Genomic DNA, 25,397 nt, shown 5'->3' with positions numbered 1-25,397 from the left:
CCCCCCCCCCCCCCCCCCCCAAGGACGGCCCTGCCTGTCTCTTTCTTTTGATTTTTGCCGTGAAATATGACCAGGACATCATCTTGACATGTTTCGTGAGATTCACCCATGAACTTAGTGTTCTCTTAAACATTTAAACGCATCACGTTTCTGGTAATTACAGGCCTGTGAACCAGCAGTGTATTTTAGCATGTCTTACACTCACTGAGACTGAAGGTGTGAGTCACACTCATGAATATCTTTTAGGCCTGAAGTGCCATTTATCAAACAGCTGTTGTATTGTCAGTAGAGGTGCTAATTTGAATTAGTTCCACATTTGCTGAGGGTATTTTCATGCTCAAACGTATTGAATCATAAACCTCCTTTTATAATTAAGCTGAAAACAGCATCAGTATTTTGGTTGATCTGATGATGTACAGCTTTGTTTGCACTGACTTCATACTGTTTTTTTTTTTTTTTTTATCTTTTCAGTGTCCAGAGTCATGAAACTTAGTCCTTGTCAAGCCCCATTATATGTAAGTATCCTTCATGCTTATTTTGCATCCCTCTTTATTTGCTCAGTCAAATCTATTTCAGATGGAGATGCAGTTTTGTTTCACACACACACACAACTAGACAGAAGCATGTGTGTCTGAGTAATTTCAAAAGAAGTGGTGTTAGGCAGCTGCAATTTCAGCAAATATGATCATGCTAGAAAGTTGATTTGTTGTCCAGTTACTGTGCTAATGGATGACCAATCAACCAGGTCAATATATAGGCCAATATTTGGGATTTTTAGGGGTTCACACATGTAGCGCTGAAACCCTATTGTAATTGTTAGAATGGAAAAAGGATCAGCATTCTCCACTTAAAACTGATCGGGTAGACCAAACTGTAAATTGTAGAGACTTGAAAATTGGAGGGATAGTAGAACTCACATGTCTACAACATCACCAAGGCTTGCTCATATATTCACACATACACTAGATCTTCATATCATATGATCGATCTACTCATTCTGAAATACAAATTTGCCTTTAGGACTACTGCTGTCAATCAAATCGTTCTTTAAATATTTGGGATTATTTAAAAAAACCCTACTTTGCTGTTTTTTTTTATTCAAAAATCAATAAAATCAGTGCACTACAATTCAGGTCAATAATTAACAACAACAAAAAATGTAACCTTTGCATTTGGTCAGCTGTAACAGGGTCAATTAAAAATATGGTCTTGATCTAGTGTACCCAAAAGCCTATGAATCCTCAAAGAAAACTCAAATTTTACTGAATTTAAAAAAATATATGAATAGTCTTAAAGAAAAAAAGTTAGATGACTAACTTGTAAATCCAGTCTAAACCTTTTATGCAACTGGCCCCAGGTGAGTGAGGTTTACCTGCACAGCACCTACCAGCTGGCGTCTGTTACACTCACCCCCCTAAGCCTCACTCCCATCCGGGTCACGGCACCAATGTGACCTTTGGCTTTATCTGACCCAGTCCCACCCTTCACCAGGACAAGCACTCTGAATGTGGATGATATTGGAATTAATTTGCAGTCACCCACACACAGAGCAGTAGAAGAGACCGAAAATAGTTAGTCATGTAGTCATGTTAGAGCTCCACCTACAGCATTTTTCCCTAGCTCTGCTGCAGATCGTTCAAGCTCAGTGGGCAACAGCTCCACTGACATAACCAATAGAAAGTGCGATCCCATCAAAAAAACAGTCAATGCAGTAAAAAAACAACTTCATTCAATATATATTTTCTGAAAACAAGACTTCTCTTACTTTTTAGGTAGGCGTGGCTGACTCTTAAATTTATAAAGAATATCTCTTTGGATTTGAGACTTTAGTGTTTGCAACTTTACAGATCTTCTTTATGCACCAAGAGCTTGTAACACTCCAAAGAGAAAGGAAAAATTTCAATCGCATCATATGACCCCTTAAAGTTTCAACAAAGAACCCTCTACATATCAAGACTGCTTTATCTGTTTCTTGAGTTGATTAAATTATAGTTCATTGGAGATTTATGTTCTTAAATGTTTTGGAGATTTAAATTTTGCAATATAGGTTCTTAAAATCGGAACATTGGTTTCTGCATTCCTTACAGTCAAATTCTTATTATTTCTTTTTACAATGGGTCCTTAAAGTAAAGTTTTATTTCTTCAAAGTCACCATTACATCCAAATGGGACTTTGTGACTTTTTAGAGTATTTTATCCATATAATTTTTTTGTTTTGTTTCATTTTTGAAAAAAGTATCTTATGCTCACAAGGGCTGCATTTATTTGTTTAAAAATACAGTAAAAACAGTAATATTGTGAAATATTATTACAACTTAAAATAACTGTTTTCTATTTGAATATATTTTTTAAATTGTATTTATTCCTGTGATGTAAAGCTGAATTTTCAGCATCATTACTCCAGTCTTCAGTGTCATATGATCCTTCTTTCAAATATGCTGCTGATTTGCTGCTCAAGAAACTTATTATTATTATCAATGTTGAAAACTGTTGAGCAGCTTACATTTTTTGTGGAAACTGTGATACTTTTTTATTTTTTTTCAGGATTCTCTGACAAATAGAAAGTAAAGTTTTGTAACATTATTAATGTCTTTTTGTCACTTTTGGTCAATTTAATCATGCATACTTGCTGAATAGAAGTATGCTTCATTTTTTTCATTATTCCATCTGATATTTTCATGTACAGTTTGTCCTGTTTAAATAGGAAATTCATTTAGATTCTAATTAGAAACTTGATTTGTGATAATGGACTTTTGCAGTGGTGGTTCCATCGGCCTCTGAGCGTGTTGTTTGAATATTAATTATATAGTATTTTTTTCTGTGTGTTAATTTGTGAAAGTGTGACAGGAGGAGGGAAGCTTCTCATCTAGAACATCAGGGCGTGTGCTGTTAAATTCACACAGTGCTATCTGTGCTAATCTGTGCAGACCAACACGAGTGTGATATCCTGTTGTAACCACAACTTCAGTTTTGGTTCTCTGAGTTCTTGGGTTAAAAATATATGAAAGATTCCATTTTAGAAGCAAGGATAGGAAGCTTTTTGCAAACCTTTCACATTCATCAAGTCCTTGTGTCTAATACATAATGTAGAAATGTATTGTTTGTTTTTTCAAATTGTAGTTTACTGATCAAGTTTGCAGAATATGAACACATCATTCAGTCAAAAGGTTTTGGAACGGGTGGAGGCTTGGATCATTTTGGCATTTTGTTTGTGATTTTTGCCCTAAAATTCTTATTCATAAACACATTATTTTGTGTTTCACACTTCTCTCTTTTCCTGTATCAGGGCGAGTGTGTGCTAACAGTTCAGCTCTGTGATGAGTCGCTCGGTGAAGGAGAACAGGGGGAGGTGCAGTTCTTCCTGTTGTTCACTGGCTCTGCTCAGAGACATCTTACCAGCACACTGAAGGTCAGCCATGCCACCCTTCAGGCTGTGTGTCCAGGTGAGCGTAATATTAGGCCCTTAGATATGTGATGTTATAGCCAACTGCATCCCAACTGTGACCTCTTGACCCTTTTTCTGCTGAAAAAAAAAGTTTTTGTTACACACATCTCCTAAAACTGGGTTTATGAATTGGGGTTCGTGAGGGAACTGCAGGGGGTTTGTGAGTTTCTGAAAAGCTAATTATAAATTAAATGATCAACACTTACTAAAAATTGTCGTGTTTAATTGTTTACCTGCATGTCATGTGACATTGAACAACATCAGAGAACCATTAACATGCAAATGTGTTAAGTTCTTGAAATATTCGCTTAAAATCTTGCTTTGATATTTTAGGTCAAAGGGGTTCGGCTGACAAAGAAAGTTTGGGAATCCTTGTCTTAAAATAAAGTTTGCTATAAAATTGTTATTTGGTGCTCTAGTAGTCAATAGCACTTTAAAGATAAAAAATAAACTGCATATGGACTGAGCTAAAATTGTTATTATTAATACACAAATATTTAAATGACAATATCTTTGTTTTAATTTTTTAAATAGAGAATCCCCAATAAATGGTGGCATTATAAATCTATAGTAGTTTTCTAAAAAATACAATTAAAATAAAAAAACTTGAATAAACTGTTTGGATCATACATGCACACAACAACTCATGCCAACTTGTGTTTTTAACGTGAAATCGTTCTTCAAGAGATTCATGCTTTAATATTCGTGCTTTTAAAAGGTTAAACCTTTAAAATCCATGCTTTCTTGCTATCCTTTCAATTTAGTGCTAGATTATTGAGCTAAATCTTAAAATATTGCTGATACCATGAAAAGAAAAGAAAAAAGCACACGTTAGCCAGTATTGTGCGTCTCTACTGGTTGATGTTTTAAAAACACTTTACATAAAAATCAAGCTGCAAATTGCTTCTACGTTTCTCTGCATAAACTGGGACCAGATTAAGTGTTTTAGCATTGAAAAATGACATGCATCAAATTTCAGATTGATTAAGAAATTAAAGTGTCCCTATCATGGATTTTTGAAAATTACCTTTCATGCAGTGTGTAACACAGCTCTAAGTGAATGAAAATATCCTGCAAAGTTTTAAATCTGAAAGTGCACCGTGTATAAAGTTATTGTCTCTCAAAAGAAAGAGTCGACTCTGAATCATTGAAACGAGTCGTTTTTAAAACGAATCCCAAGCCGTTTCATGTTGAGGTCAACATGAAACATTAGCATATTGCCCGCCCACTTGTTGGTCTTTTCTTTACCACTAGATGCCGCTTTTGGAGCGGTAAAATAGCGTTTTTCCCGGTAACGCTGTACACAAAGCAGCACTGCGCTCACAAACGCTGCTTTATCAGGCATTACAGGCATGATGAAATGAAAATGAAACCAATCGTACCAATCACCGCAGATTAGCGTCACGCAAAGGAGGGGTTTGGAAAAATGAATCGTTGAGCGAATCGTTTGGGAGTCGTTGAGCAAGTAAGGTAAAAATAAATGCATATTATAAGACAATGAAAGTGTTTTTTGACCATGCATGCATGTCAACCTGATGTTGTGGACTCCCAAAACCAAAATATGAACCTTTCATTACCCATAATAGGCGCACTTTAAGTTTCACATTAAATCATTGCCACATACTAAAGTTGAGGAATGTGGTTGTTCTGGGTGTCACTGTGAGTTCTAGTGATGAATATTTAACTATGTTCTTCTGACTGCGTATTTAGAGACGTTACTCAGTTGGGGGAAGATGAGTTGGGTGAACATGCTGCCCTCTGTCCTCTTTTTAAGAAATTACTTTTGGCAAAGTAAAATGAGCATTCTCTACAATTTACTAATTTGGTTTATGCACACATACATAATCTGTGTTTTAAGCTGTATTTTCCAGTCAAAGATTGTGTTATATGAATTAACCCTCATGTAGGTCCTCACTGTGGACAGTGTTTGTCTCGGGCCAAATAAAGGTGGCAGCACTTGGTCCTGTCAACAAAACATGTTTGCTTGGTGATCCTATTAAGGACTCAGGTGGATTGGGTCACACTGAATATGGTGTAGCTCAGGCCCATAGAGAGAGTTCAATGGAGAAACTGATTGTGGCATATTTTTAGGCGTATCTATATATGCATTAGTCTTTTCTTAACTCATCGTTTGAATGATTTGCGTGTTTATTTAGGGCTGTTTGGGCTGAAGCGAACCCGCCCTCTATGCAGATATTCAGTCAGCATGAATGAATGACATTGAGGGCAGCAATGCTTGTGTTTCAGTGTCAGATGCCTCAGCAGTCAGTGAAGGGGATGATCCGCTGATGGAGGGAGATTACAGGGAGAGGCTGTGTTTGCCACTTGTGAACCTAGTTTGCGTGTTTGTATATGGATTTTGCATTGAAGTCAACGTGAAAATGTACCTTTTATTTAAATATACCAGGAATAGTTCACCTAATAATGAAAATTTGCTGCAATTTTACTCACTCTCAGGCCGCCAAGATGTAGATGAGTTTTTCTTCATCAGAAATTTAGCATTACATCACTTGCTCACCAATGGATCCTCTGCAGTGAATGGGTGCCGTCAGAATGAGAGTCTAAACAGCTGATAAAAGCATCACAATAATCCACAAGTAAAAGAAAAGCTGTGTGGCCAAAATACGTGTCCATAATAACGCTTCCCTGAAAAAGTCTATAAATCCACCAAAATATTTGTTTAGAACCATTTTTGACTGTTTTTGCTTGTCTTGCAGCAGTATTATGGAAAGAGGACTCGTATTTTATCCAGAAGCAATGGTTAAAAATGCCTTAATGAGGGATTTGTTTCTTACAAACGTGCAGCTTTTCACTTCACAAGATGATAATTGATGAACTGGAGTCGTGTTTGGATTATTGTGATGTTTTTATCAGCTGTTTGGACTCTCATTCTGATGGCACCCATTCACTGCAGAGGATCCTTTGGTGAGCAGGTGATGTAATGATACATAAATTTCTCCAAATCTGTTCTGATGAAGAAAATAATTCATCAACATCTTGGATGTCAGTGACATTATTAAAAAAAAATCAAAAATCAAAATGTAATAATTTACAGTACTGGGTCAGGGAAAAATTACAATAACCAGTAACATTGAAGCACTTAATCACTTTCCGGATAAAATTTGGGGTCCTACTCTACATTTGAAGAGTTTGGTTCCAAAACACTGTAAATCCATTTTGATTAATTTGAGTAAAAAATGTACTTGTCAGTGTAAGTTTTTTTATTTATGCCATTAATGTTTTTGTTAATACAGCATATAGCACTAGTCAATTTTTGCGATATTGCAGTGATCTACGGCTCTGTGTATTAAATGCCGCTCCATTTGAAAGCACGTGAGGGAGATTTACTATTCACAGAACCGGCTTTACTGACGAGATGCGCATGACAATCGCATGCGATTTATCGTGCAACCCTAGTTAGTTTGTTTGTTGATCACAAAGTACAAAATAGATGAGGAAAACTAGGATGCTGGGTGTATTCAAAACGCCGCCATTACTTTCTAGAGTGCGTGGAATGGTGCGCTGTGATTGGTTGAGCAGATATATCGCATTCTGCAGAAAAGGGAGACTGGTGTTTGTCGTGGTTTGGAAAAAAAAGGGAGAAACATGACAGAATAACTCGGCAGATATCGCATTTTGCGAAAAATTAAAAATGGACTTTTTAATACCGACCAGAAACAATACCGATTTTGGCGGAAACTTTTTTTAACAATGGCATTTATCGCGTTTTGGAACCAAACTCTTCATTTGTTTCTTAATTAAGATTCTGTTTCACTCTGAAATATGTATCATTATGGAGGTTAAATATTTCTAAAACTGGTATCCTGTTCTTGCATGACTCGAAGTATGTTATTGGGACATTGCAGAAATATTTTTTTCTGGAAATAGAAATTACATCATATTTGTCCTGTTTACAGTTTTGTCATGTGGCTGATGGGTTACAAAGTCATGTGCATTACAAAAGCTGTCATTAACTTTTCCTCTCTGTACAGCTCATAACTGCTGTGAGTGGGTGCTGGTCACCCTGTGCTCAGCGGGACCAGATGGTAACATTCATACTCTGGCTACCGAGCGCCTGCACTTCGTACAGGACCTGGCCTTCGACATGGCCCAGTTCCTGGTGAGCGCGGTGGGGCAGACAAACCTACTGGAAGAGGCTCTGCTACTGGACGAGCATCAGATCCCACTGCAGGAGTGCGAAAAGCTGGACCAGAATCTGTCCCTGGCCCTCAAACATATCACGCTGCCCCCTGGCTGGAACCTGCTGAGGAATAACACACGTGAGTGCAGCTTGGTGGTGGCTAGTGCTTCGATCCGGGCTGGCAATCAAAAGGTTGTAGGTTCAAGTAATCGTGCGTTACACCTGCAACAGTTAACTATTTTCTATTAAAACTTAAATTTTTCTGTTTAAATATGGAAATGAGGCATTGTCTAATTAAATATGCACTAATTTACATACATTTCTATTACAGAAATCTGAACATTGGATAAAGCCAGGTTCAAAATTCTTGTTTCATTTTGTTTAATTAGAGTTAAAGGTTTTTACAGAGAGGGTTTTAGACTAAACTAAGATAAGTAGTCATGTTCTAATAATGTTCTAATTTTTAATTTAATTAGTTGTAACTATTTATCACAATAACTTAAACCAGCATAATTTTGTAGCTTAACTGATCATGACAAAGAAAAGTGCATTTGGAGGTCTGATGGCTGTTTATTTCATATAAAATGGAAAAATGGCAGCTCTTTGCATCTGTTGCGGTTTTGAATGTGGTCCATTTGATTTCAGAAGTTGAGCACATCTACTTTAATGTTTTATTTTAAAGTTGTCTGTTTGGCATAATGGTTGAGATGTTTCAGATCTGTTTACATCGTCCAATAGGACTTTATCATATATTTATTATGTATTATACTCAACAGAAGTTAAGATGTGGTTGATCCTTTAGGGGGCGTTATAGTATTAGTGTAGATCATCAGGCTCATACTTCATTGATTGATTTCTAACATTCTATAAGATGAAAAAAAAGTACAATTTACAGCCACATTTAATTTAATATGTAATCTATTATAAAATACAAATATAAACTGCTCAATTTTAGAGGGCTAATAATACTTTTGTGGAAATCTCTCAAGTTATCCTTGGCCTGCGACTTATGTCTCTATTTTTTACATTTGTTTTCATTCTTTTTTTGGATATCATTACAAATTTAGAAGAGAATGTACTGGATGTTATTCCACAGCACATATCTGTAGCCAAATAAACGTCCCTAAATGACATTCCAGATCAGGTTCCAAGTAATCAGAACAGTTCCTTTATTTTTGGCCTGGTTCTTCTCTGCTGAGTCACAGTACTTTGTCCTTGTCCTAACAAACTTGTGTGGTGGATTATTTTGCTTGAGTATTGTGCTTGTGCTCTTTTTCTTTAAAACAAATATCACATGCCTTGATATTTTATGCAATGCAAAAACATTCTTGTTCAAATACAAGGACATATAGAAATATACTGTGTACACACTACCATTCAAAACTGTTGGGTAAGGATTAAAAAAAAAAGTGTTTTAAAAAATGAATACTTTTATGAAGGATGCATTAAATTGATCAATAATGACAGTAAATACATTTATAATGTTACAAAATAACTTTGTTCATCAAAGAATCAGTTTCCACAAAAATATTAAGCAGTACGTCTGTCTAAAATATATCAACAAAGTCATTTTTAAATTGCAATAATATTTCATGATATTCCTGTTTTACTGTATTTTTGATCAAATAAATGCAGCTGATAGGAGGATAAATGCATTAAAAAACGTATAACTTTGGAATGATAAACGTACATTGTATGATTTATTGTCATAGCAGAAATTTAATTTGCAATTAAATAGAATGCTAGTACTTGTAAATTAGGGCAAAAGACTAGGTCAGACAGACATTGTTTTACATCCCTCTGTTTTTCTCTCTGAATATTCTTATTTCTCTCTTTCAGGACTGGAACCTCAAGAGACCCTCCTTCACTTTGCAGCCCGCCGCGGGCTCCTTAGAGTGGCCAGTTTTCTCCTCAAGCAGCCAGGGGCCCGAGAGGCCCTCAACCTGTGTAACAAACAGGGCGCCACACCGGTGATCATCGCCGAGAGTCGAGGATATACAGCACTGCTGGAGCTCTTCAGCCTGTGAGTGATGTGCTTACTGTACACACACAGCATCTTATTTATTAAATTTAATAAATAATTTATTTATTAATGACTAATTTATTAAACACAAGTTTTTGTATTATAAGTGAACAGTTTACGAAGCTTAAAGGAACACTCCACTATTTTTGAAAATAGACTCATTTTCCAACTCCCCTAGAGTTAAACAGTTGAGTTTTACCGTTTTCGAATCCATTCAGCCGATCTCCGGGTCTGGCGATAGCACTTTTAGCTGTAGCTTAGCATAGATCATTGAATCTGATTAGACCGTTAGCATCTCGCTCAAAAATGACCAAAGAGTTTCTATATTTTTCCTATTTAAAACTTGACTCTTCTGTAGTTACATCGTGTACTAAGACCGACGGAAAATGAAAAGTTACGATTTTCTAGGCCGATATGGCTAGGAACTATACTCTCATTCCAGCGTAATAATCAAGGAACTTTGCTGCCGTACTATGGGTGCAGCAGGCGCAATGATATTACACAGTGCCTGAAAATAGGCTAACTTCCGTCAACATAACCTACGTGACCACTTGCTTGCACAGGGAGCGTGCTGGGGACTATTTTCAGGCACTGCGTAGTATCATTGCGCCTGCTGCATCCATGGTATGGCAGCAAAGTTCCTTGATTATTACGCCAGAATGAGAGTATAGTTCCTAGCCATATCGGCCTAGAAAATTGCAACTTTTAATTTTCCGTCGGTCTTAGTACACGATGTAATTACAGAAGACTTCAATAGAATAGTGAATAGTGGAGCGTTCCTTTAACTTGGTTTTGTTTCTGCTACTTCAGCTATAATGGTTAGTTCGCAATAAAGCTGTCTGAAGCTTACAGTTTTTAAAGGGTTAGTTCACCCAAAAATTTAAATTAGCCCATTGATTATTCGCCCTCAAGGCATCCTAGGTGTATATGACTTTCTTCTTTCAGTCGAATCCATTGGGAGTTATATTAAAATTTGTTTTTGATCTTTTAAGCTGTTTAATGGCAGTCATCAGGTGTTGCAGTGCATCAGTCCAAAAGAAGTGAAATAAAGCGCATGCATCCATAATAAAAAGTGCCTCACACGGCTCCGGGGGGTGAACAAAGGCCTCCTGTAGCGAATCGATGCATTTTTGTAAGAAAAATAACCATATTTAAAACGTAATAATCATTTTAATCTAGCTTGCGTTCACTGTTGTACACTGAAGCAGCTCCTGGCGGATGACGTAGGATGTCGGCTTTGTGCATGTGCCGCTCAGAAGTGATGAACACAGAAGCACAGGGGAGAGATCAAAACAAAACAACGGTCATGAATTAGAAGTACAAAACGAGGATTTGTCGGAGAATTTCGATATAAGCCAAGAGGAGACTGGTTTTCCTTTGCTAAAGTAAGGAAACTTTGCTTCCTTTACTCCTGTAAACAAACGTTGGTTTTCACGAGACTCACCGGCGCATGCGCAGCGCCGACCTCATACGTCATCAGCCCGGAGCTGCTTCCATGAACAACTGTTGGCACAAGCTAGATTAAAGTGATTATTAAGTTTTGAATATGGATATTATTTTTCTTACAAAAACACATCGATTCAATACAGGAGGCCTTTGTTCACCCCCCGGAGCCGTGTGAGGCACTTTTTATTATGGATGAATGCGTTTTATTTCACTTCTTTTGGACTGATGAACTGCAACACCCGCTGACTGCCATTAAACAGCTTGAAAGATCAAAGACAATTTTTTATATAACTCTGATTGGATTCATCTGAAAGAAGAAAGTCATATACGCCTAGGATGGCTTGAGGGTGAGTAAATAATGGGCTAATTTTCATTTTTGGGTGAACTATCCCTTTAAGTTCACTCACTATTTTAAACCTCTATGTTGTTAACCAAAACCATAATTTTTTATTTTTTTATTTTAGCTAGTTGCTTGGGCAACATTTTTCATTTTCGTTTAGTTTAACTTATAGTACTCAAATAATTAAAGCTGAAATAAAAATGGATAAAAATACGCAAACTTCTAAAATCATCTTAAAATCTACTTGAGATACATTATTGGTGCTTTTTTTCCCCACACAAGAAACATCTGAGAAATAGGAAGTTTCCATTAGCTCTCAATTTAATCTCATTGCTTAGATATTATAGTTATCTAATTGCGTATTGTTCTTTCATCTGCTGCATGCTGCTTCAGACAGCAGTGACAGTTGCTTTCATGTGGCAAAAATCACTCCACCCCGCATTAGTCAACGCCAGTGGCCCAGATTTGAACCATTACCTCTTATTATTAATGCTCTCGAGTTGGCGAAAGAATAGAAAATATGCATTCAGCTGCATAATAACTCCATTTGTATATTTCGATCATTCCCCACTGCCTCTACAACAAATAAATCAAAGCAGTACATCCATAAGAACTGTAATTATATTGAGTGTCTTGATGACAGCAGGGTGTTATTTTGTTTAAAGTTGAAATGGAACAGTTTGAGCATATCCTGTTCATCTGATGGTTTGTTTTGATTTAGGGAGGATTTGGATACAGACATTGGCGTTGAGACGCTCAGACAGGTCTCCTCCTCGAGCAGTTGTGTGGTACAGCACCACCCCTCTCTGAACACCTACACCCTGTCTTTGGGCACAGAGCTGGGCGGCGCACCACCCAACCTACAGGCCGACATCCTGGAACTGCGCAGACTGATACTTTGCCATTGTCAAGGGAAGGTGAGTCAGGTCAGTTTGTTTAGCTTTTCTAGATGTTCAACCTGGTCTGTTTCTCTCTCTTGCTTTCTGTCTGTTTGTTTTTTCCTTTCTTTTTGAGTGTGATGAACTTCTCCAGAGTTGAGTTATTCAGCACGACAAGGACAGCATGTGTAAACATGAAGAATAATGATAATAATATATTGACAAAGACAAACTGTAACTTTAGTTTTAACCATGTGGTTGAATCTGTAATATCACTTCCTTTAAAGTGATATCAAAAAGATCAAACCTTTAAAAGATAAAAAAAAAAAATATATATATATATACAGTGGGTACGGAAAGTATTCAGACCCCCTTAAATTTTTCACTCTTTGTTATATTGCAGCCATTTGCTAAAATCATTTAAGTTAATTTTTTTTCCTCATTAATGTACACACAGCACCCCATATTGACAGAAAAACACAGAATTGTTGACATTTTTGCAGATTTATTAAAAAAGAAAAACTGAAATATCACATGGTATAATACCTAAGTATTCAGACCCTTTGCTCAGTATTTAGTAGAAGCACCCTTTTGATCTAATACAGCCATGAGTCTTTTTGGGAAAGATGCAACAAGTTTTTCACACCTGGATTTGGGGATCCTCTGCCATTCGGGTGTAGAACCATCTCAAGGATGATCAGAAGAAATGGACAGCACCTGAGTTAAATATGAGTGTCACAGCAAAGGGTCTGAATACTTAGGACCATGTGATATTTCAGTTTTTCTTTTTTAATAAATTTGCAAAAATGTCAACAATTCTGTGTTTTCTGTCAATATGGGGTGCTGTGTGTACATTAATGAGGAAAAAAAAATAACTTAAATGATTTTAGCAAATGGCTGCAATATAACAAAGAGTGAACAATTTAAGGGGGTCTGAATACTTTCCGTACCCACTGTGTGTATATATATATATATATATATATATATATTATTATTTACTGGAAATGTCACAGCATGAGATGACTGAACAGGAAGGTTAATTCTTTTCAACATTCATGTATTTTAAAGGAAATAAAACAACAACAACAAAAATATTCATATGTGACCCTGGACCACAAAACCAGTCATAAGAGTCAATTTCTCGAAATTGAGATTTATACATCATATGAAAGCTGAATAAATAAGCTTTCCATTGTATGGAAAGCCATGTATGGTTTGTTAGGATAGGGTAATATTTGGCCGGAATACAACTATTTGAAAATCTGGAATCTGAGGGTGCAAAAAAATACAAATACTGAGAAAATCGCCTTTAAAAGAACACTGCACTATTTTTGAAAATTGGCTCTGTAACAAAGTTCGTAGTCACAGGAAGAAGGAGATGGGAACCGGCGAACGTTTAAACAATTTAATAAAATAAACACAAAATGAAAGTAAAGCAGCAGCCCCTCGCGGACGACTGTCGCACACAAAACACAAAATAAAATCCAGGCCTAGTCCTCTCTCCCAACACTGTCGTCACTCTTCCTTTTATGCTTCCGAAGCTCCTCCGTGGGACTCGAGACCGGTGAGTGGCGCAGGTGTCGCGCATTAGCATGTTCTCCACCGGCCTCGCTCCGTTCCCATGGCTCTCGACCCTGCCCCTCTCGTCACAGGCTCATTTTCCAACTCCCTTATAAACAGTTGAGTTTTACCGTTTTCGAATCCATTCAGCCAATCTCTGGGTCTGGCAGTAGCACTTTTAGCTGTAGCTTAGCATAGATCATTGAATCTGATTAGACCATTAGCATTTCGCTCAAAAATGACCAAGGAGTTTCTATATTTTTCCTATTTAAAACTTGACTCTTCTGTAGTTACATCGAGTACTAAGACCGACGGAAAATGAAAAGTTGCAATTTTCTACGTCGATATGGCTGGGAACTATACTCTCATTCCGGCGTAATAATCAAGGAACTTTGCTGCCGTACCATGGGTGCAGCAGGCACATTGATATTACGCAGCGCCTGAAAATAGGCTAACTTTCGTCAACATAACCAACGTGACCACCTGCTTGCACAGGGAGCGTGCTGGGGACTATTTTCAGGCGATGCGTAATATCATTGCATCTGCTGCATCCATGGTACGGCAGCAAAGGTCCTTGATTATTACGCCGGAATGAGAGTATAGTTCCTAGCCATATCGTCCTAGAAAATCGCAACTTTTCATTTTCCGTCGGTCTTAGTACACGATGTAACTACAGAAGAGTCAAGTTTTAAATAGGAAAAATATAGAAACTCTTTGGTCATTTTTGAGCGAGATGCTAACGGTCTAATCAGATTCAATGATCTATGCTAAGCTACAGCTAAAAGTGCTACCGCCAGACCCGGAGATCGGCTGAATGGATTCGAAAATGGTAAAACTCAACTGTTTAATTCTAGGGAAGTTGGAAAATGAATATTTTCAAAAATAGTGGAATGTTCCCTTAAAGTTGTCCAAATGAAGTTCTTAGCAATGCATATTACTAATCAAAAATTATGTTTTGATATATTTACGGTAGGCAATTTACAAAATATCTTCATCGAACATGATCTTTACTTAATATCCTAATGATTTTTGGCATAAAAGAAAAATCTATAATTTTTGGCTATTGCTAAAAATATACCCAAGCGACTTAAGACTGGTTTTGTGGTCCAGGGTCACATATGCATTATACATCTCATTTCAATAAATGTGACATTTAGGTAGAATTCAGTGGTTGTATTGGTTTTAAAAAATATAATGGTGACGACGAGCCAATTTTCAACATGCAAATAGGCTACAATTTTTATGAGGAATAATGTTTTTATTTTCCAGTTTATTCAGCAGTCAGTCTTCAGTGTCACACAATCATTCTAATATCTTGATTTGCCACTTAAGAAACATTTCTTATTAATTCTGCTTTAAAATATTAAATAGTATAATATTTTCTGCTTAATATTTTAGTAGAAACCGTAATGCTTTTTTGTCATTACAGAAATTCATACTCTTGTAACATTATAAATGTCTTTACTGTCACTTTTGATCAATTTGATGTGGCCATGCTGAATAAAATAGTTTTTTTCTTTAAAATATCCTACTGAGTTTTGAACTGTAGTGTATGTGATAGTATATTATGATAATTATTATTATTTTATATGATATTTAACACAAAATATTTATGAAAAATATTAATATTGCTATATATCTGAATTCCTCTGTACAGCTTGAAACGTTGTACTTCTCATGTTACTGCATCTTTAGGATGAATCACTGTGCTGTCTTTTTTGCAAATCTCTATGGATATCAGAAATGTCTGCTAAATTAATACATACTATTATGCAGTCAACAGAAGGGAACTTGTTTGCCAAGAAATATCCCTCAGATTTCACTTTTCTCCAACAGCTGTAGATCTGCTATTCATTGCAGTGGCATAACTGTAGAATTAGAGAATTGCTTGAAGAAGTAAAAACCCTAAGCTGTTGTTCTGTGTTCATGTTCAGGGAGGAGTTGCCTTTCAGCAGAGCTCAGACTCTCTGCACATTGCCCAAGAATGTGATGACGGCCTGGAGACCAGAGATTGCTGTTGTGAAGAGGCACCTCACGACTCCCTTGATACGAGAGAACGAGAGTTCACTCCTTTTAGCATAGAAGAAAACAAAGGATGTAATGACCGTCTGGATCCCTCACAAAACAGGGAGGGTGACGGAGGTCCCTCGCTCAGCTGTGAAACTGCCCCGGCTCTCCTACATAATGGTAATAGCAAAGATCAGCGGGCGTGTGCTTGTGAAAACAGTGAGACTGATTGCAGAGAGCAAGAGGAGCGTTCAACTACTGGTGTAGTTAGTACCGGTGACGTTGGAGATAGTAGTGATGGTTTGCAGAGTGGTTCTGAGAGCATAGTCAACAGAACCTCTTCCTGCAAACAACAGAAAGAGGAAGCTGATAAAGCAGATGACTTAATCTGTGAAGTGCCAGGTTTTGCTGGGGGGCAAAATCAGGAAAAAGGACACAACTCTGTAGAAGAGAAAGAGCTAGCTGAACGTAGCCCCACCGTTGAGGCAGGAGATATGGGAATCACTCAGTCTTTGGACACGCCAGAAAACTCGGATGTTGAATCTTCTTTTCAAGGCACTGAGACCGATGCTGAGGAAGAGGATGGGTGCGGAGATCTCATTGAATCTGAGGAGGTGCGAGAAGAAAGCAAGGAACCACCGGATGTAAATCCTGATGGAGATACACCTCTAGATAGCTCACACCAAAATTTAGTGGAAAATGAAATGCATGCTTGTCGAGGCATTTGTGATAAAACTGGTGACCCAGGAACCCATAGACTAGTGGGAGACATTTGTGAGAAGATCACGTGTAATGTGGAAGGTAGTCGAGATCTTGATTCTTCAGTAATCTTTGATCAAGAAGAAGCCGATGAGGAGTTTCAGGAGAGTCTAGAAATGCCATACATGGAAACAGATGGAGACCAACAGAACGAAGAACTTAGAGATACAACCTCAAGGATTTCAGTTGCTGAAGATGAGAGCGTTTTACACCTGCGTGAAGTAATTCAAGATGTGTTGCCTGTAGAACAACCAATTCTTTCAATTGAAGACGTAGTGTTTGAAGGGAGTGAGTTTGACGGACAGAAACTAAGTTCTTCAAGTGTCTTACAAACTGAGCTTGGTCCAGAATCTGGATCTTCCACAGCAGCTAGTGAGGACATCTTAGAACCTGAAGAACTAGAGGTTCTTTTAAGTTCTGGCTGTGAGGGGACGGAGAAAGTTCAAGGGAACCAGGAGGACGAACCCGTTTGTGAAGCTCAGGTGTCAGCGGAGGATGTTCTTGAGTCGGCGATTTCTGCAAATATGGAGAAAGTGAATCTCCAAGGTGACTCTTCCCAGGATCCCAGACAGGATATGACCTCAAACAATGGGGTCATGCAGGGCACAGCAGAAATAGACCTTTCAGAAGAGGATGCAGCTGTAGTTTTTGTAAACACAGATGAATCTGGAGATCAACGTGTCTTGGTGGATCCCTCAGACATACTAGCTAAGTCAAATGAGTTTGGAATCTCTGAGGAAAGCCTGGCAGTCAATGCAGAAGATCTGTTTGGTGTTTCGGTCCACAGTGACCATGTAGATGGTGCCTTACATGTCCCAAATGCTCTTGATGAGGATGGCATTATAGTTCCTTCTGTATGTCTTGAACAAGCCCAAGCGAACTTAGATCCAGTGTCTCAAGAAACAGAAGCTGTGCGACCAATGGGTGAAGAAGACCTACTGAAAGGTGAGCTGAACAATAGAAATGTAAAATATTTATGATGTTCCATGTTTTCTGGAAAAAAGTTGCACCTGATTATAAGTCACACTGTGTTAAAATTGCATTTTTAACATGCCCCTATTATGCCATTTTTTAAGTATCTAATATTATTTTGGGGGTCACCAACAATAGGTTTACATGCATGCGAGGTCAAAAAATGCTTTAGTTTTCTCAAAATATGCATTTAAAGGAGTGATTGATTATGATTTCACTTTTTGAACTTTAGTTTGTGTGTAATGTTGCTGTTAGAGCATAAACAGTGTCTGCAAAGTTACAATGCTCAGAGTTCAATGCAAAGGGAGATATTTTCTTTTAAATAAATTGCTGTTTAAGGACTACAAATACGGCTGGTAGGGACTACAACCAGCTGCTTCCTGGGTTTGTGACATCACTAACCCCGATGTTTACATAAACCCTGCCCCCGGGAACACGCAACTACCCGTAATGGTAAGGGGGCGTGATGTTTCCGGACAACGTGCACTAGGCGGTTATACAATCACAAACACACTGAGCCAATCAGAGCCCATTGCATAATTCTGAGGGAGGGGCTTCAGAGAACCAGGAACTTAACAGACTGTTTTGACGAGAATGGAAACAGTGGTGTAGAATAAAGGTAAAATATGTTTTTTTTTTTTTTTAATTGAAGCATAACACGTTACACTGCACCCCATAAACACAATCAAGCTTTCGAAAAAAGCTGGTCAACCACCCCTTTAATATCACCTTATTTTCCAACAATTCTCAAATGATATGTTCAAAGCAGTTCTAAGATTCAGTCTCTCTAAACCCCTCCTTTCTCTGAGCCTACTCTGCTCTGATTGGTCAGATGGCCTAGTCTGTTGTGATTGGTCTACCGCGTACAGCGCGTGTCAGAATCAATGTGTCCATTGCCATAGTTCCGTATTTTGAACGCTCAATATTATAGAAAATATAAACATCTATTATTTATCATACATACAGGTTGTGATTCAATGGAGTCAGATGGTCCATATAAACTGGGTACTGAGCTCATCTTTCAAGAGCAAGCGTTTTGTGAATCCCACGCTGAACTTCACGAGATTAGAGAAGCAGTCGTCAGTAAAATGACGGGAACACAAAAAAAGATTGGGGTTGTACTGCTGTGGTACAGTGGAAAAAATTAATTTTAACCTCTGATTCTTTGCAGCCTCATCTTTCTGAAATGAAAATTAAACAAATTTACTTTCACAGCATAGGACACGGCGTCTTCTCGACATGATGTTAACCACATGAACAAGCTTCAGGGTTTAAGGGCGGGTCAAGTTGTTTGTGGCCGACCAACGTAGAGCATAGGCAGGCATTATGCAAATGTGTTACCCCATGATGTGTAGCCTTCACGGAAGTGGGATTCGAATTATTGATGACTTGTTTAGGCTGTTCAGAGTTGATTCTTTCTTTTGGGAGACAATAACTTTATTTATCGTGCATTTTTGGCTTTACAACTTTGCGGATAGTTTACATTCACACTCAGCTACATTACACACTGCACGAAAGGCAATATTCAAAATGGCATAATAGGGGCACTTTAAGAGGAAAAAAAAAGGATAAGTCACATTTTATTATTTTATTCAGCAATAATGTGAAATGCCAGTAAATAAAATGAAACATTTACAAACATTGTAAACACTATAGATATGTATTTTAATTCCAGTCACTCCACAACAAAACCTTTAATAGTATTCAGAACACAACAGGAATGAAAAATAAATAGACAATTATACACTATAGTGGTATTCCTTATCAACATTTATTACAAATTCCATGGCTATGCAAATTTATTTAAAGTGATAAACAAATAAACTTGGGCTCATGTACCTCTCTCATCAGACACAAATCTAAAATATGTGCATTTTGTGCATGTTTTGTATGCTTGATGTAAATTGCATAGGTTGCTTTGGAATATAAGTTGCAACACATTTCAGATTATATTAAAACCATGACTTATTTTCCTGAAAATATGGTATTATATGCATATATTCATTGTTGATCCAACCATTTTACTGGTTCTAAAAATGACATTTTGTTAGTCTGAATCAAGGTGAAAACTTAAAAAAATCCATAACCAAGATTCCCGTTTAATTTCATCACTGATCAAATAATACAGTGTGATTGCATAACAGGCTTTCTAAGTCTCTTCAAGAGCACCCGCCTTCCACGATAAACCAAAATTAAGTAATTATACCTTTCTGATCCAACAGAATAATTGTAAGTAGCCTGTGTGTCTCCGACACGCACACGCCTGAGCGAACAGGGTGCATTTCATCGTGATTTATGTACATAACAAAATGTAGCTTAGCGACTGGTGATGTCATTATGGGATGTCCAAGGAAGTGAAGTTACAAGACGAGGTCAGCATCCATTTCCTGAACTGAACTTTCTCCATTCTCACAGTGACCGAAAAAGTACATTGGTACACCCATGTTTTTAAAGAGTATTGTTATCTTTGCTGAGTTACGCAACTGAACTAAAATAGCCAGATTTACCATTTCCAGAAATATGCCTGTTTGGTTGATGCTTTTGCAGTGCAGGACATGTTTTTAGTTCATTTATCATGACTCGTATATATTCCATTCTTGAGTGAACTACAAATAATGTTATTAAAAATAAAATATGTTTTCTTTATTTTCATGAGCAAATTTGTACTGTTTGTTCTTTTACCTTTTTGATCATTCATATCTGACTGATTTTATGAATTTTAAATGCTATATGTTCTGTCGCAGAGTCAGATGCACGTTTGGAGGATCAGATGGACTATCAGAAGACAATGTGGCTTGATGTCATGGACAAAAAAGATGCACCAGTGGTTAGTACTAAACATATAGTGTTTATAGACTTTATATTTAATTTACTACACTTGACTTATGAAATATGCTGTGGGCGTATGTTGTGACATTAATGACATCCCATGATAGTTAGGTAGCAGAAATACAGTAGTTTTTTACTGTTTTTGTCACTTCTTTGTTTTATGTTGATAGATGATTTTGACTGTTAGGGTTAACTTTTTTTCGGAATCACATTACACGTTTGTTTAAAAAGTTATTAAGTTGATGCTTGGCAAACCCAACAGGACGCTTGTGATTTCAAACCTTTTTTAACCAAAATAGCTTCATGCTTTTTTGTCATTATCTCTGTCAGTGAGATCCTAACATTCATCAATATTCACAGTTGCTTTGAAGTAAATAATTTTGAGCACCGAGCTCCAAATGGGGGCGATATTTCCCTGAAAAACATAACATAATATCCTGTTACTCAGCAGCATTTTGGTCGGGTCCTCATAGTGTCTGTCATGTATAACCAATAACAGATGTGTCCTCCCTTTCATCTAGTTATGAAAAGATCTGAGAATTATTATAAACATCTGAATATCCAGAAGTAATATCTTTGGATATGTGGAGCCAGTGCTACAGTAAAGAACAGAAATGCATGCACTACCGTTCAAAAGTTTGGGGTCTGTTAAAAGTATTTTTTTTTTCCATTCTGATCTTATTCATCAAGAATGCATTAAATTGATCAAAAGTGATGGTAAAGACATTTATAATGTTAAAAAAGATTTCTATTTCAAATCAATGAAAAACAAAAATTAAGTATTTACACAAAAATGTTAAGCAGCACAACTGTTTTCAACACTGATAATAATAGAAAATGTTTCTGGAGCAGCAAATCAGCATTTTAGAATGATTTCTGAAGGATCATGTGACACTTAAGACTGGAGTAATGATGCTGAAAATTCAGCTTTGCATCACAGGAAGAAATTACAGTTTAAAATATATTCAAATAGAAAATGGCTATTTTAAATTGTAATAATATTTCACAATATTACTGATTTAACTGTATTTTTGATCAAATAAATGCAGCCTCGGTGTGAACACTTTTGAACGGTACTGTTTATGCGGCCATATGCTCTCATAGGACACGGCGTCTTCTCGACATGATGTTAACCACATGAACAAGCTTCAGGGTTTAAGGGCGGGTCAAGTTGTTTGTGGCCGACCAACGTAGAGCATAGGCAGGCATTATGCAAATGTGTTACCCCATGATGTGTAGCCTTCACGGAAGTGGGATTCGAATTATTGATGACTTGTTTAGGCTGTTCAGAGTTGATTCTTTCTTTTGGGAGACAATAACTTTATTTATCGTGCATTTTTGGCTTTACAACTTTGCGGATAGTTTACATTCACACTCAGCTACATTACACACTGCACGAAAGGCAATATTCAAAATGGCATAATAGGGGCACTTTAAGAGGAAAAAAAAAGGATAAGTCACATTTTATTATTTTATTCAGCAATAATGTGAAATGCCAGTAAATAAAATGAAACATTTACAAACATTGTAAACACTATAGATATGTATTTTAATTCCAGTCACTCCACAACAAAACCTTTAATAGTATTCAGAACACAACAGGAATGAAAAATAAATAGACAATTATACACTATAGTGGTATTCCTTATCAACATTTATTACAAATTCCATGGCTATGCAAATTTATTTAAAGTGATAAACAAATAAACTTGGGCTCATGTACCTCTCTCATCAGACACAAATCTAAAATATGTGCATTTTGTGCATGTTTTGTATGCTTGATGTAAATTGCATAGGTTGCTTTGGAATATAAGTTGCAACACATTTCAGATTATATTAAAACCATGACTTATTTTCCTGAAAATATGGTATTATATGCATATATTCATTGTTGATCCAACCATTTTACTGGTTCTAAAAATGACATTTTGTTAGTCTGAATCAAGGTGAAAACTTAAAAAAATCCATAACCAAGATTCCCGTTTAATTTCATCACTGATCAAATAATACAGTGTGATTGCATAACAGGCTTTCTAAGTCTCTTCAAGAGCACCCGCCTTCCACGATAAACCAAAATTAAGTAATTATACCTTTCTGATCCAACAGAATAATTGTAAGTAGCCTGTGTGTCTCCGACACGCACACGCCTGAGCGAACAGGGTGCATTTCATCGTGATTTATGTACATAACAAAATGTAGCTTAGCGACTGGTGATGTCATTATGGGATGTCCAAGGAAGTGAAGTTACAAGACGAGGTCAGCATCCATTTCCTGAACTGAACTTTCTCCATTCTCACAGTGACCGAAAAAGTACATTGGTACACCCATGTTTTTAAAGAGTATTGTTATCTTTGCTGAGTTACGCAACTGAACTAAAATAGCCAGATTTACCATTTCCAGAAATATGCCTGTTTGGTTGATGCTTTTGCAGTGCAGGACATGTTTTTAGTTCATTTATCATGACTCGTATATATTCCATTCTTGAGTGAACTACAAATAATGTTATTAAAAATAAAATATGTTTTCTTTATTTTCATGAGCAAATTTGTACTGTTTGTTCTTTTACCTTTTTGATCATTCATATCTGACTGATTTTATGAATTTTAAATGCTATATGTTCTGTCGCAGAGTCAGATGCACGTTTGGAGGATCAGATGGACTATCAGAAGACAATGTGGCTTGATGTCATGGACAAAAAAGATGCACCAGTGGTTAGTACTAAACATATAGTGTTTATAGACTTTATATTTAATTTACTACACTTGACTTATGAAATATGCTGTGGGCGTATGTTGTGACATTAATGACATCCCATGATAGTTAGGTAGCAGAAATACAGTAGTTTTTTACTGTTTTTGTCACTTCTTTGTTTTATGTTGATAGATGATTTTGACTGTTAGGGTTAACTTTTTTTCGGAATCACATTACACGTTTGTTTAAAAAGTTATTAAGTTGATGCTTGGCAAACCCAACAGGACGCTTGTGATTTCAAACCTTTTTTAACCAAAATAGCTTCATGCTTTTTTGTCATTATCTCTGTCAGTGAGATCCTAACATTCATCAATATTCACAGTTGCTTTGAAGTAAATAATTTTGAGCACCGAGCTCCAAATGGGGGCGATATTTCCCTGAAAAACATAACATAATATCCTGTTACTCAGCAGCATTTTGGTCGGGTCCTCATAGTGTCTGTCATGTATAACCAATAACAGATGTGTCCTCCCTTTCATCTAGTTATGAAAAGATCTGAGAATTATTATAAACATCTGAATATCCAGAAGTAATATCTTTGGATATGTGGAGCCAGTGCTACAGTAAAGAACAGAAATGCATGCACTACCGTTCAAAAGTTTGGGGTCTGTTAAAAGTATTTTTTTTTTCCATTCTGATCTTATTCATCAAGAATGCATTAAATTGATCAAAAGTGATGGTAAAGACATTTATAATGTTAAAAAAGATTTCTATTTCAAATCAATGAAAAACAAAAATTAAGTATTTACACAAAAATGTTAAGCAGCACAACTGTTTTCAACACTGATAATAATAGAAAATGTTTCTGGAGCAGCAAATCAGCATTTTAGAATGATTTCTGAAGGATCATGTGACACTTAAGACTGGAGTAATGATGCTGAAAATTCAGCTTTGCATCACAGGAAGAAATTACAGTTTAAAATATATTCAAATAGAAAATGGCTATTTTAAATTGTAATAATATTTCACAATATTACTGATTTAACTGTATTTTTGATCAGCACAACGAAAGAGCAAAAGAGACTGTTTGCATATGTGTGTGTGTGTGCGTGTGTGAGAGAGAGGGAGAAGAGGGGAGTGGGGGATGAGCGAGGGAAAGGGGCCGATCCTTCACACAGATGTGAAAGATTAGGAGCGTCTCATTTTTCCAAACGCTTGAGCCGTGGTGATTGTGCCTGTCAGGACCTCATGTGGGAAAAAAGCTTTGTTCAGTGTCACAGTTTCTTCGTACGCATGTTGGAAAGATGTACGAGCGATACAAGCGGAGGTATAGTTTGTGTGCCAAAGGAGAGAGAACTGTGGATGTAGTTTTAATCAAGGTAAGAAGATCTGAAATGTGGACATTCGGTGCTGTTGCATTGGGACTATATATAATATAAATTGTAGGTTTTAAACTAGGTCCACAGCACAAAGCTTGTACAGCAATGGATTTTTGTAACTTTTCTAAATCATTATAAAACATTAAATATCTATTTTTGTTGAGTAGGTCAGTAGTAATTTTTGTATTTTGTTAACAGCATAAAATAAGTTTTAATCATATATTTATACATGTCTGTTTTTTTTAGTAGCATAACATAGCAAAAAAAAATATAAGTGTGTGTATGTATGTGTGTATGTATATATGTAACTATATGTATAATATATATATATATATATATATATATATATACACACACACACGTATGTATGTATGTATATTAGGGATGTGACGATTAACCGCGAGCCGGTTGAAAATCGATTTAAATATGTGACGATTCGAATTGGTTGAGATGCTAAACAAATCGCGATTCAATTAAGGGTAGGAGTTTATATGAATGTATGTCTGAGGGGAACTTACTGTCTTTCGATGGTTTTTTTTTCTTTTCATCTTGCCTCTGTATAAAGCATATTAAAGTTCATAAGTGCAGTGCTGCTTTGTTTACAGCAGAAACCAAGGAAACACTTTAAGCGCCACCTGCTGGCAGAGAGTGAATCTGCGTCTCATTCAGCCCGTCTGCTGTTTCGGTTTCATGCAGATATTTTTATTTCACAAAACTGAAGTCAAACCATTCTGGTTTTGCTTCATATTTCGAAATTATACAATCTAATTTAGATTAAAAACTGCTCATGTTGCATGTATGCATGTTGCATGATCCAAACAATCTTTGTTTGGATCATTATAAAATGTTTGGATTAAAATGCAGCAGTTGCCTCTAATTTAAAATGGAAAGAGCACAGACAAAGCCTTAGTTTGTTTATATGAAGAGA

General features: G+C 36.6%; 1 protein-coding gene across 1 annotated transcript in view; it reads left to right on the top strand.

The window, feature by feature from the left end:
* The window catches only part of LOC107594755 (A-kinase anchor protein 13-like), a 72,700-nt gene that overhangs the window by 6,811 nt on the left and 40,492 nt on the right, over positions 1-25,397 (top strand). Inside the window, 7 exon segments of the mRNA XM_016284929.1 lie at positions 472-515; positions 3,286-3,442; positions 7,437-7,724; positions 9,425-9,608; positions 12,116-12,320; positions 15,767-17,543; positions 20,315-20,397. Of these exon segments, the coding sequence (XP_016140415.1) occupies positions 483-515; positions 3,286-3,442; positions 7,437-7,724; positions 9,425-9,608; positions 12,116-12,320; positions 15,767-17,543; positions 20,315-20,397 (2,727 nt within the window). The 5' untranslated portion in view covers positions 472-482.

Source organism: Sinocyclocheilus grahami, unplaced genomic scaffold, assembly GCF_001515645.1.
Source record: "Sinocyclocheilus grahami isolate Dianchi unplaced genomic scaffold, SAMN03320097.WGS_v1.1 scaffold190.1, whole genome shotgun sequence".
Taxonomy (NCBI): domain Eukaryota; kingdom Metazoa; phylum Chordata; class Actinopteri; order Cypriniformes; family Cyprinidae; genus Sinocyclocheilus; species Sinocyclocheilus grahami.
The sequence above is the reverse complement of the archived record's forward strand: the minus strand, read 5'-3'. Positions and strand labels throughout refer to the sequence as shown.